Genomic DNA, 10,000 nt, shown 5'->3' with positions numbered 1-10,000 from the left:
AGGACTTCGCCTTCAAAGGTGATTGTGGTGAACCGCCACGCTGTCTGTCTCTGTCTCGCGATTCACCCCGGCGAAGCCGGGTATTCCTCTTGTCTAGTATATATATACGACTAGTGTCTGTCTGTCTGTTCGCGATGCACGGCCAAAGTTCTCGGTGGATCTTTTTCAAATTTGGACACCGTATTCAGCTACACCCCGGACACAACCTCATCGATGAGATATTTCAACACGTGCTCTCAGCGCGCAGCGCTGAACCGATTTTGTTTTTTTTTGGTCTGGATCCACTACCAGTAACTCTTCCTTATCTTCTCCAGTGTTTTCAGCCGCGATTATCTCCCTTCCTCCGTGTGGCGTCAATCCATATTCCCGTTACTACGTTACTATTTTTAGAAGGTCACTGCACGTTACTATTTTTAGAAGGTCTCCAGTGTTTTGCGCGTTTATCTCCTTTTTTTCTCCTTTTTTTCGTACGCCGGCTCTACTTCTTCCCGGCAAAGCCGGTACCCGGCGAAGCGGGTAATCATCTAGTGAAAAATACACACATACACAAAAAGAAGGAAATTACCTGTAATAATTGCTACTTTGTTCCTCAGGCTCTCCATGCTAGCAGACACAAATGACTCTCTCCGTCTTCGGTGAACGTTCTGTGCGTACGTGGCTGCAAATTATATTTGCGTGTCGTATACTATTATTATCACCCGCAAACCACAATGCACCGCGACGCCGCTAAATAACGCTGCTGGAGTACCGTTACATTCAATTTTGCAACGTCATGTTTGAAAGTGAATAAGACTATTTCCGTTGCGCGTCAGTCGCTCGCTTTTGTTGACAAAAAAAGAGAGATCATTCTGCACTGGGTAAGAGCATGGGCACTAAAAGCGCAGCTCAAATCCAGTACACATGTCTTAAAGGCACAGTGCAGCTCACAGCCTTTGTTTTGCGTTTTTGTTGCAGCTGAGTGCATTTACAGTTCAAAACTCCTCATATGGTAGTAAAACAAACCCAAAACTACCCAACGACGACATCTGTGAAGCTCGACAGTTTCTTGTTCACGCGAGTGCATAAATTAACCTAGTTATTACGTGGTGTTTGGTCGGAGTTCGATTCAACTGAGCGATTCCGGCCTCCATTTTGTTTTACACAAACTCATGATGACGTCTGACGTAGTTTGCGAGTGACTGTCTTTTTATGCATGATGTGGTGATCTACCTGATCTAAATTTAGATCCAAAAATAGGTCAAGACCAGCCGGGTCCGAGTACGAAATTAATTCGTAAAAAAATCGCAGTTCTTGACTCTTTGGGTGCAAAAGTCAATGAAACTTGGTAGTTCTTCTAACGGATAGCTGTCTGAGGTATGACTAAAAGTCCCAGGGGCTCCGTGCACCTGGATTTGACAAGTTCAGTACCTTTAAAGAATGTTTGTGTAACAAGCTGTCAATTTATTATTTAGATTTAAAAAGTTAGGTCTAGCGCAAAAACGCACCACGGTCCAAAAACATTCTGATAATCATCGATCCACGGCTATGGCCAGTTTACATCGATAGAATGAGACCCGAAGGGAAGTAACTCATTTTTGACCTGAGTTCAGAATGGGTCCAAAAAGTGTTCGAGACAATCTGCAAAATCAGTTCTTTAAAAATTGCTCGCTCTTTACGTAGGGCACCTAGGATGTTCCCGTTTGGTGAGCGTTCAAATGGAAGGGTGTTTGTACTGTGTGTAAAAGCATGACAGTATATATGTGATGGTTTACGGGAGGCTTACTGTCCGGGCGTGATTTCTGGTATTGAATATTCATAACAGCCGTCCAGCACCAAAACGAGGCGCCATTGTTGTAGAGGAGCAAGTCCACGAAAATAAATTCTTCGAAAATTTCTCACGCTCGACAGAAAGCAGCCAGGATGTTCCCGTTCGGTGAGCGTTCAAATGGAAGTATGCTTGCACTGTATGTAGACGCTCGGGGAGCTCTGTGATGGTTTACGGGAGGCTTACTGTACCTTTAACCCACCAACTCACGCTTTGACCTCACTTGCACGTGTAGCTTGCAAACACTGACTAAAGTAGTGTATACATAACCATCGGCCAGCGGGAGGGCCTAGGGAGGGGGAGGGAGACGGGGGAATGGGGGGCTGCATTTCGGAATTTCACGCGTTTGAAATTTTTTTTTCGTCTTCCCGCATTTGATTTTCCCGCATTTTGTGGTTTGAATTTCACGCATGTGAGCTTTTGAAAGTCACGCATGTGAGCTTTTGAAAATCACGCATGTAGTGTATGCGTTGGGGTGTGTGTACATGAGATAGAGTTGCTCGTGACCGATGATGAGTCTCAATTCACCTTGAAATAAGTTGAAACATTTAAGTTTTCTATTAGATAAGATGGTAAATTCTTCAAGAGGTGAATGAAGAATCATTCTGACACATGTCTTCAATTTTTTCACATACTCAAGCAAAAATAATGATTCCGTTTTCACTGTCATTGAGCTGCACCATGTCTTCTTTGTGTTCTTTGTGTTCAAATAAAAGTCCATTATTATTGGGTAACATACATGTGTTTCGAGTCTATTCTTGGGTTGTTTTGGCATGTGATTCTTTCTCTCATTCCACATCGCGCATCTCACGTACACAACGTCACGCATGTCAAAGCGGTCATTATCTTCTGGCAACTTCCCTAGCTCTCTCCTCATCAATTTTGCTGGCCTTTGGAATAGATCCTCGGCTGCACGTTTTTTGCATTGTTTTGGAAATTCGGAGACGGAAATGTCTTTCTCTGTTTTTAGTTCATGATTGTGCTCATTTGAGTAAATCGGGACCTTGAAGTCGAGACTTGTTTTCAAGCGCGCTGGACATCCACGTATCGAACAACGCCATGTCTTTGATTTCTTGGTTTCACGGTCCTTGACGTATAAACTCCCACGGCTGAGAATTGCCGGATTTCCCCTGTTGGTTGTTGTAATCGTGATGTTCGTCTCTTGCTGTGCCATGGCGAAATGAGCCGTGTAGTTGAACTGAATTGTGATTTGTGAGTTGTGAGCGAACCGTCGTGACGTATAAACTCCCACGGATTTCCCATGTTGGTTGTTGGTATTCGTGTCTTGCTGAATTGTGATTTGTATTCACGCGTCCATACACGGGACTCACTCACAAACACACCGATGCGGGGGGGGGGGGGGGGGAGGGGGGGATACGTGCATGCGTGTGCATGCGTGTGCGTGAAATTCAAATGACAAGTAAGGAGAGATTTTAACTGGAGACCTGCGTGAAATTCATGTGTTAAGAAATGCGAGAAGTTCATAGCTTAAAATTCAAAAGTGCGTGAAATTCAGTTGCACCGGAATGGGGAGCTCTCGCCATGCATGACTTGCGTTTTCTCTCAGCCCGGGTATGTATAAAAACCCGCTGATACCCGTTCCCACAAGTTACAGTGTGATTTCTGTTCTGTGTGAATCGCTGAGTTGTAGCCTGACGTTTCATCATGCCTGCTGATCTGAAACTGGTGTATTTTAACCTGCGTGGTCGCGCTGAATTTATACGTCTGATGCTGGCGGCTGCTGGTCAGAAGTATGACGAACAGCTAGTGTCCTTCGAAGAGTGGCCTAAGCTCAAGCCAAGTGAGTACCATAGCAAGCTAGCAAACTAGGTAGGAAGTAGACAGGCCAACAAACATCACGAGACAGCGGTCAACCAAAACACTGACTGATTAAAGACAAGCGCCTTCAAGTCATATTGAGGGGAAGCTTTCTTGAAAAAACAATCTCAGACAAATGTGTAACTTTTCGTGATGTGTTTTTTGAAAGAGGAATTTCAAGCCTCTCTCTCTCTCTCTCTCTCTCTCTCTCTCTCTCTCTCTCTCTCTCTCTCTCTTTTTTTTTTTTTTACATTTAGTCAAGTTTTGACTAAATGTTTTAACATAGAGGGGGCCACGAGACGAGGGTCGTGGTGTATGACAGTATGTGTGTCTGTGTGTGTGTGTGTGTGTGTGTTTGTGCGCGTGTGTGTGTAGAGCGATTCAGAGTAAACTACTGGACCGATCTTTATGAAATTTGACATGAGAGTTCCTGGGTATGCGGATATCCCCAGACATTTTTTTTTTCATTTTTTCGACGAATGTCTTTTATGACGTCATATCCGGCTTTTTGTAAAAGTTGAGGCAGCATTGTCACACCTTCATTGTTCAATCAAATTGATTGAAAATTTGGCCAAGCAATCTTCGACAAAGGCCGGACTTCGGTATTGCATTTTAGCATGGAGGCTTAAAAAATAATTAATGACTTTGGTCATTACAAATCTGAAAATTATAATATTTTTTTCTTTTTTATAAAACAATATAAAATTACTTTTATTTTATTCTTCATCGTGTTCTGATGCCAAAAACATATAAATATGTTATATTCGGATTAAAAACAAGCTCTGAAATTTAAAAATATAAACATTATATTAAAATTAAATTTCCGAAATCGTTTTAAATACAATTTTATCTTATTCATTGTCGGTTCCTGATTCCAAAAACATATAGATATGATATGTTTGGATTAAAAACACGCTCAGAAAGTTAAAACGAAGAGAGGTACAGTAAAGCGTCCTATGCAGCACAGCGCAACCGCTACTGCGCTAAACAGGGTTGTCACTTTCACTGACTTTTGCAGGGCAGGGATGTAGCTCAGTCGGTAGCGCGCTGGATTTGTATCCAGTTGGCCGCTGTCAGCGTGAGTTCGTCTCCACGTTCGGCGAGAGATTTATTTCTCAGAGTCAACTTTGTGTGCAGACTCCGGCTCCTCGGTGTCCGAACACCCCCCGTGTGTACACGCAAGCACAAGACCAAGTGCTAACGAAAAAGATCCTGTAATCCATGTCAGAGTTCGGTGGGTTATAAAAACACGAAAATATCCAGCATGCTTCCCCCGAAAGCGGCGTATGACTGCCTGAACGGCGGGGTAAAAACGGTCATACACGTAAAAGCCGTGGGAGTTTCAGCCCATGAACGAACAAACAAAAAAACTGCCTTTTGCACTAGCGGCGGACTAGTCATTGTGAAAAAATGCAGTGCGTTCAGTTTCATTCTGTGAGTTCCACAGCTTGACTAAAAGTAGTAATTTCGCCTTACGCGACTTGTTTTTTTTCTCTCTCCAAGTCTTTTTAGCCGTTTCCGAGGCTTTTTCCTTCTGGAGGTCGAGGGCGGAAGTACGTCTGTATTTGCTTCCTAAGATTTTCATTTCTACTCTCTTTGCATTTATTGCTTCTTTCTTTTTAATTTCTATAACCTTTGCATTCTTTCATCTACAATTTTAAATCTGCAATTCTTATTTGTTTCCAGACACCCCTTTCGGATCTCTGCCCTACATCGAGTACAAAGGCAAGACATACGGACAGAGCACCGCCATCGGTCCTTTCCTGGCCAGAGAGTTCGGTGAGTGTTTTGCCGATAAACAAGTTAACTCAGCGGAAAGAAAGATTTTGTATGTGTACATTCCCGAGTGAATGTAGAATTGTAAGGTAAATCAAGCGACTGGTTGATGGGCAGGTTAAAACAAAAATAAGTATTTTCGTTTTGGCAAAGGATGTTTAACATAAATAGGCTATTTCGTCGGTGTGTGTGTGTGTGTGTGTGTGTGTGTGTGTGTGTGTGTGTGTGTGGTGTGTGTGTGTGTGTGTGTGTGTGTGGTGTCAAAATCGTGTGCTTGTCGTGTGCAACTGAACGTTCATGCTTGCATACGTATGTGAAGTAAAAAAGTACGGACCGAGATCTGTGGCGATGTACAGGGTGGTTTTTACGTGAAGGAATTCATCTCCAAATTCGTTGTGTATTGCACGTGCAGGCTTGTACGGCAAGACGAACGCGGACGGTTGTCGTATCGCTGAGGTGTCAGGGCTGTGGGAGGACCAGCTGACGGGAGGACTGGTCAAGAGTCGCTTTGGAAAGACAGATGCAGAAAAGGTCAGAATTCAAAACCCTATTGTCTGTCTTTTTCTTCTTATATAAAATACATGTTTTTTTTCTTTGTATATATATATATATATACAGACACAGACACACACACACACACACAGATACACACAGACACACACACACACAGATACACACACAGACACACACACACATACACACAGACACAGATACACACAGACAGACACACACACAGAGATACACACAGACACAGATACACACAGACACACACACAGACACACACACAGACACACACACAGACACACACAGACACACAGACACACACACACACACAGACAGACAGACAGACAGACACGCACACAGACACACACACAGACACACACACAGACACACACACAGACGCAGACGCAGACACAGACACACACACACACACACACACACACACACACACACACACACACAGACACACACACAGACACACACAAGTCGTATATATATATATATAGAGAGAGAGAGGAACACAGAGAGAGACAGAGAGAACTGTGCTTATGAGTGTGTGTGCACTCACAGCGCACTTTATTCGGTTTCCGGGGTATTACACGTAATGTGACCTGCGATATTACTATTCTGAAAGACACGTGGGGATTCAGGAGTTGTGATTGGATAGTCTCACGCGGCCTTATTCCGATCATCGGTCCATATTTTTACGTAAGTTGCTCAATTTCCTTTATATTTACAACAACAAATGATACACGTGGTTTAGGTTCAACTGTGACACGAACAGACGGTCTTTCTACCGCTTTCATTCAATCAAAGACATGCGATTCTTCTTACCTTTGCTTGTCAACGCTAATGCAGCGAATAAGTTTCGAGCGCAAAGTAAGCTGGTCACCGAATTGCAAAGTTTGTGAGACGCGCAAGTTTGTGAAAAAGGACTTTCAGACAGTCAAAACGGAGAAACAAATCCCAAACAGATGACATTTTCGCTCTTTCTCATCGTCAGTTGGGTATAGTTGGGTTTTCTAAACAGGCGAAAAACCTCAAACTTGACGTTGTGTTGATGAGTATGAATGCCGCTGCGTTATTCGGCCACGAGAGGGCACAGAAGTGTGTGTGCGCAATACATATGCGCGAAGACAGTTCGTCTGCTCTTGTCAGAACTGAACAGCCGCATCGAAGCAAAAACATGCATTTTGCACGTTTATAACCCCGTACCGAGCCTTTGACTCGCGTATTCTACTTGTTCTCGTAAAAATATCTGACCCTAACGATACGCTGATTCCTGAGGTATTAATATGTATTTACTTAATTTGCACGTGCTTTGCAGGCGGAGGCAGTGAAGAAGGCTCTGGAAGAGGACATGCCCAGATTCTTCGGCTACTACGAGAAATTCCTGAAGGAAAATGGCAGCAGTGGATTCATCGTAGGAAAAGCGGTAAGTCCTTCAACTAGTATTTTGATATTCATTTTTACGTTTAGTCAAGTTTAGGTTTTTAGTATTTAAATGGTAAACTTTTTTTCGCACAAGACTCTTCAGAGAGAGTTATTTCAGAGAAGATAAAACATTAATCAGAATGCGTGTGATGTTCAGCGCTCCCCTACTGTGCTGCGAATGTTCTGTTTAGTATAATAAATACCGTCGCGCATCCTTCTTGCACACACAGCCTGTATGGAATCAATTATACAATAAATTCCCACTCGGCACAGAAAGCAGTCCGGCTGTTGACTGTTGGTGTGTGTCCAGGTGAAAGGATGCTCTTATTTCTTCTTGTGAAAGTCTGGACAGACCTGTAGTGCTTAACACTATATTTTGCACGAAAAGTGGTCTACCTCTTTACAATCAACGTGCACATCGAACCAGCAAAAAAGCGTCAACTTTATAATCAACTGCCTTTCTCTGTTTCAGCTTTCCATGGCCGACTTCTACATCTACGACATGATCGACAGCATCGTGGCTCTGAAGAGTGACGCTCTCAAGGACTACCCCCTTTTGCAGAAACTGAAAGCCAACGTTGAAGCAAACCCTAAGGTGAAAGCCTACCTCGCCAGTCGACCCAAAACCTCCTTCTAATTTGGCTGTCTTGTTCAGAGACTTGAACATCTCAAGACGAAATATATGTATATGAAAGTTTTGCAGAGACTTGAACATCTCACGAAGAACTGTTCAGCGGGGACTTAAGCATCTCACGAAGAACAGTTTAGCGGAGACTTGAACATCTCACGAAGAACAGTTTAGCGGAGACTTGAACATCTCACTAAGAACAGTTTAGCGGAGACTTGAACATCTCAGGAAGATCAGTTTAGCGGAGACTTGACCATCCCATGAAGAACTGTTTAGCGGAGACTTGAATATCTCACCAAGAACTGTTTAGTGGAGACTTGAACATCTGACTGAACTGTTTGCCAGACACTTGGCACAACATTATTTGGCAGAGGCCTGAACAGCTGGTGAAGAACTGGTTGTCAGAGTCTTGAACATCTCACGAAGAACTGTTTGTCGAAAAGAACTTTCTTCACACATCTGTTTTACTTCTGCCAGAAATGAGTGAACATCGCGTTGACCAAGACCATCTATTGTTCAAACTGCGTGTAGATGTATGTGTTGCCATCTTAGAAAAAAAGTTTAAGAACAGCAGAAAGAAACTTTACAGGGTTTACCCCTAAGAAATGCTCAGTATTTAAAGCTATCACTCGAAAGTAAAAGTTAAATCAAAATATATCACATCTGTGTTGATTGTGCAATCGTTAGCCGTTGTTCCGAGTTTTTTGGGTGGACTAAATTTGTAATTGTTTAATACATGAATGAATGTAAGCACCAATGTTTGGATTCGTTCACCAATCGTTGTCGATTACGTGTGTTTTGTCTAATGTTACTAATACGGGTTAATAAGAATACCCTTCCCTGAAGATGTTGTTTGTTATTTATTGATCAAATTGACTTATGAACGGTGAGACTACATCTGTTTGCACTTTCAGAATAGACTTGTTTGTTTTGACTGAAAAAGAAAGAGCTGTAATTTATGTTTTGTCTTCGCTGTTTCACTGGCATTTTTCCTGAATCTTTTCCTGGCATTTGTTTCTTCTTTCTTTCTTCCAATAATATTATTGTTTCTGCCTCCTTCTTTTTCTCCTTTTTAACGTGTGTCTATTAGAGAGAGAGACAGAGAGAAACAGACAGAGTGTGTTCGTGCACGAGCGTACGTCTTCGTGCGTGAGTGTGCGTGCGTGTGTGTGTGTGGGTGGGTGAGTGTGTATATTTGGACACAAACCAAAAATGGATAGTCTTATCCTGCAGAACAAAATGTGCACATTTGGTGTACATGATTGCTCAAACACACATTTTCTTTAGGTTTAAAGAAGTACATTTCTGATGAAATAATGTTAAAACTGGATATGCGTTAGGTCACGATAATATTTCCCCAAATGTGGATTGGTATTGTGATGTGTAATACACGGACTGTAATACACAGTAAGTCAAATACTAAAATGAGTCATTCTCCAAAACTGGTTAACAAAAGCGGGAATATGACCCAAAATTAAAACTTGATTAATTTGAGTTGAAATAATAACAAGGTTACTTTTCCTGACAAATTACAGGGATCTTATGGGGGGGGGGGGGGGGTGCTGTCTCATCGTTACGTGCGCATCATTGTGACACAGTTATGTTCATTATGCAGTCGAGTCAGATAAATTAATTAAATGTTGTGCTAATTACAGCTTGATGAGCATCTATAGGAGGGTTTTTTTGGTTTTTTTGTTGTTGATTTATTTCAATATATTCGCGATATTTATTTTTTCAATAATATTTTTCAATAATATATATATATTTTTTTTAAATAACATGTTTTCACAAGTTTACAAATATACATTGGTACGTACATAATCATAATGGTAAGAAGTTGGCCGGCTATGTCCAAGCAATCGGGGTCTGCATCTTCGCCCGTAACAAAGGTTGTTACGTACGTGCACTTCCAAACGCAAACAACTCTCTGAGACATCAAATCCTTCCAAAGTGTTTCCTCGGTTGAGTAAATGCATGGTCTACATGTTCAAGCTGCACTTATTGACATGATCGCAAAATATTTAGTGATTGTAAAGAAA

The 10,000-nt window shown here is 42.1% G+C and overlaps 2 protein-coding genes across 2 annotated transcripts in view; one reads left to right on the top strand and one right to left on the bottom strand.

Moving 5' to 3' along the window:
• Window positions 1-705, bottom strand: part of LOC138964587 (uncharacterized oxidoreductase TM_0325-like) — a 33,688-nt gene extending 32,983 nt beyond the window's left edge. The window contains exon 1 of the mRNA XM_070336583.1: window positions 566-705. Coding sequence (XP_070192684.1) covers window positions 566-602 — 37 coding nt within the window. The 5' untranslated portion in view covers window positions 603-705. The remainder of the gene's footprint in view (window positions 1-565) is intronic.
• A 2,721-nt stretch (window positions 706-3,426) lies between these two features.
• Window positions 3,427-8,956, top strand: LOC138963570 (glutathione S-transferase 1-like). Its single transcript, XM_070335426.1, has 5 exons — window positions 3,427-3,605; window positions 5,309-5,401; window positions 5,811-5,929; window positions 7,227-7,334; window positions 7,806-8,956. The coding sequence occupies exons 1-5, from the start codon at window positions 3,470-3,472 to the stop codon at window positions 7,968-7,970; spliced, it is 621 nt and encodes a 206-aa protein (XP_070191527.1). The 5' UTR covers window positions 3,427-3,469; the 3' UTR covers window positions 7,971-8,956.
• The last annotated feature ends 1,044 nt before the right edge of the window (window positions 8,957-10,000 follow it).

Source organism: Littorina saxatilis, linkage group LG4 (assembly GCF_037325665.1).
Source record: "Littorina saxatilis isolate snail1 linkage group LG4, US_GU_Lsax_2.0, whole genome shotgun sequence".
Classification (NCBI taxonomy): domain Eukaryota; kingdom Metazoa; phylum Mollusca; class Gastropoda; order Littorinimorpha; family Littorinidae; genus Littorina; species Littorina saxatilis.
The sequence above is the reverse complement of the archived record's forward strand: the minus strand, read 5'-3'. Positions and strand labels throughout refer to the sequence as shown.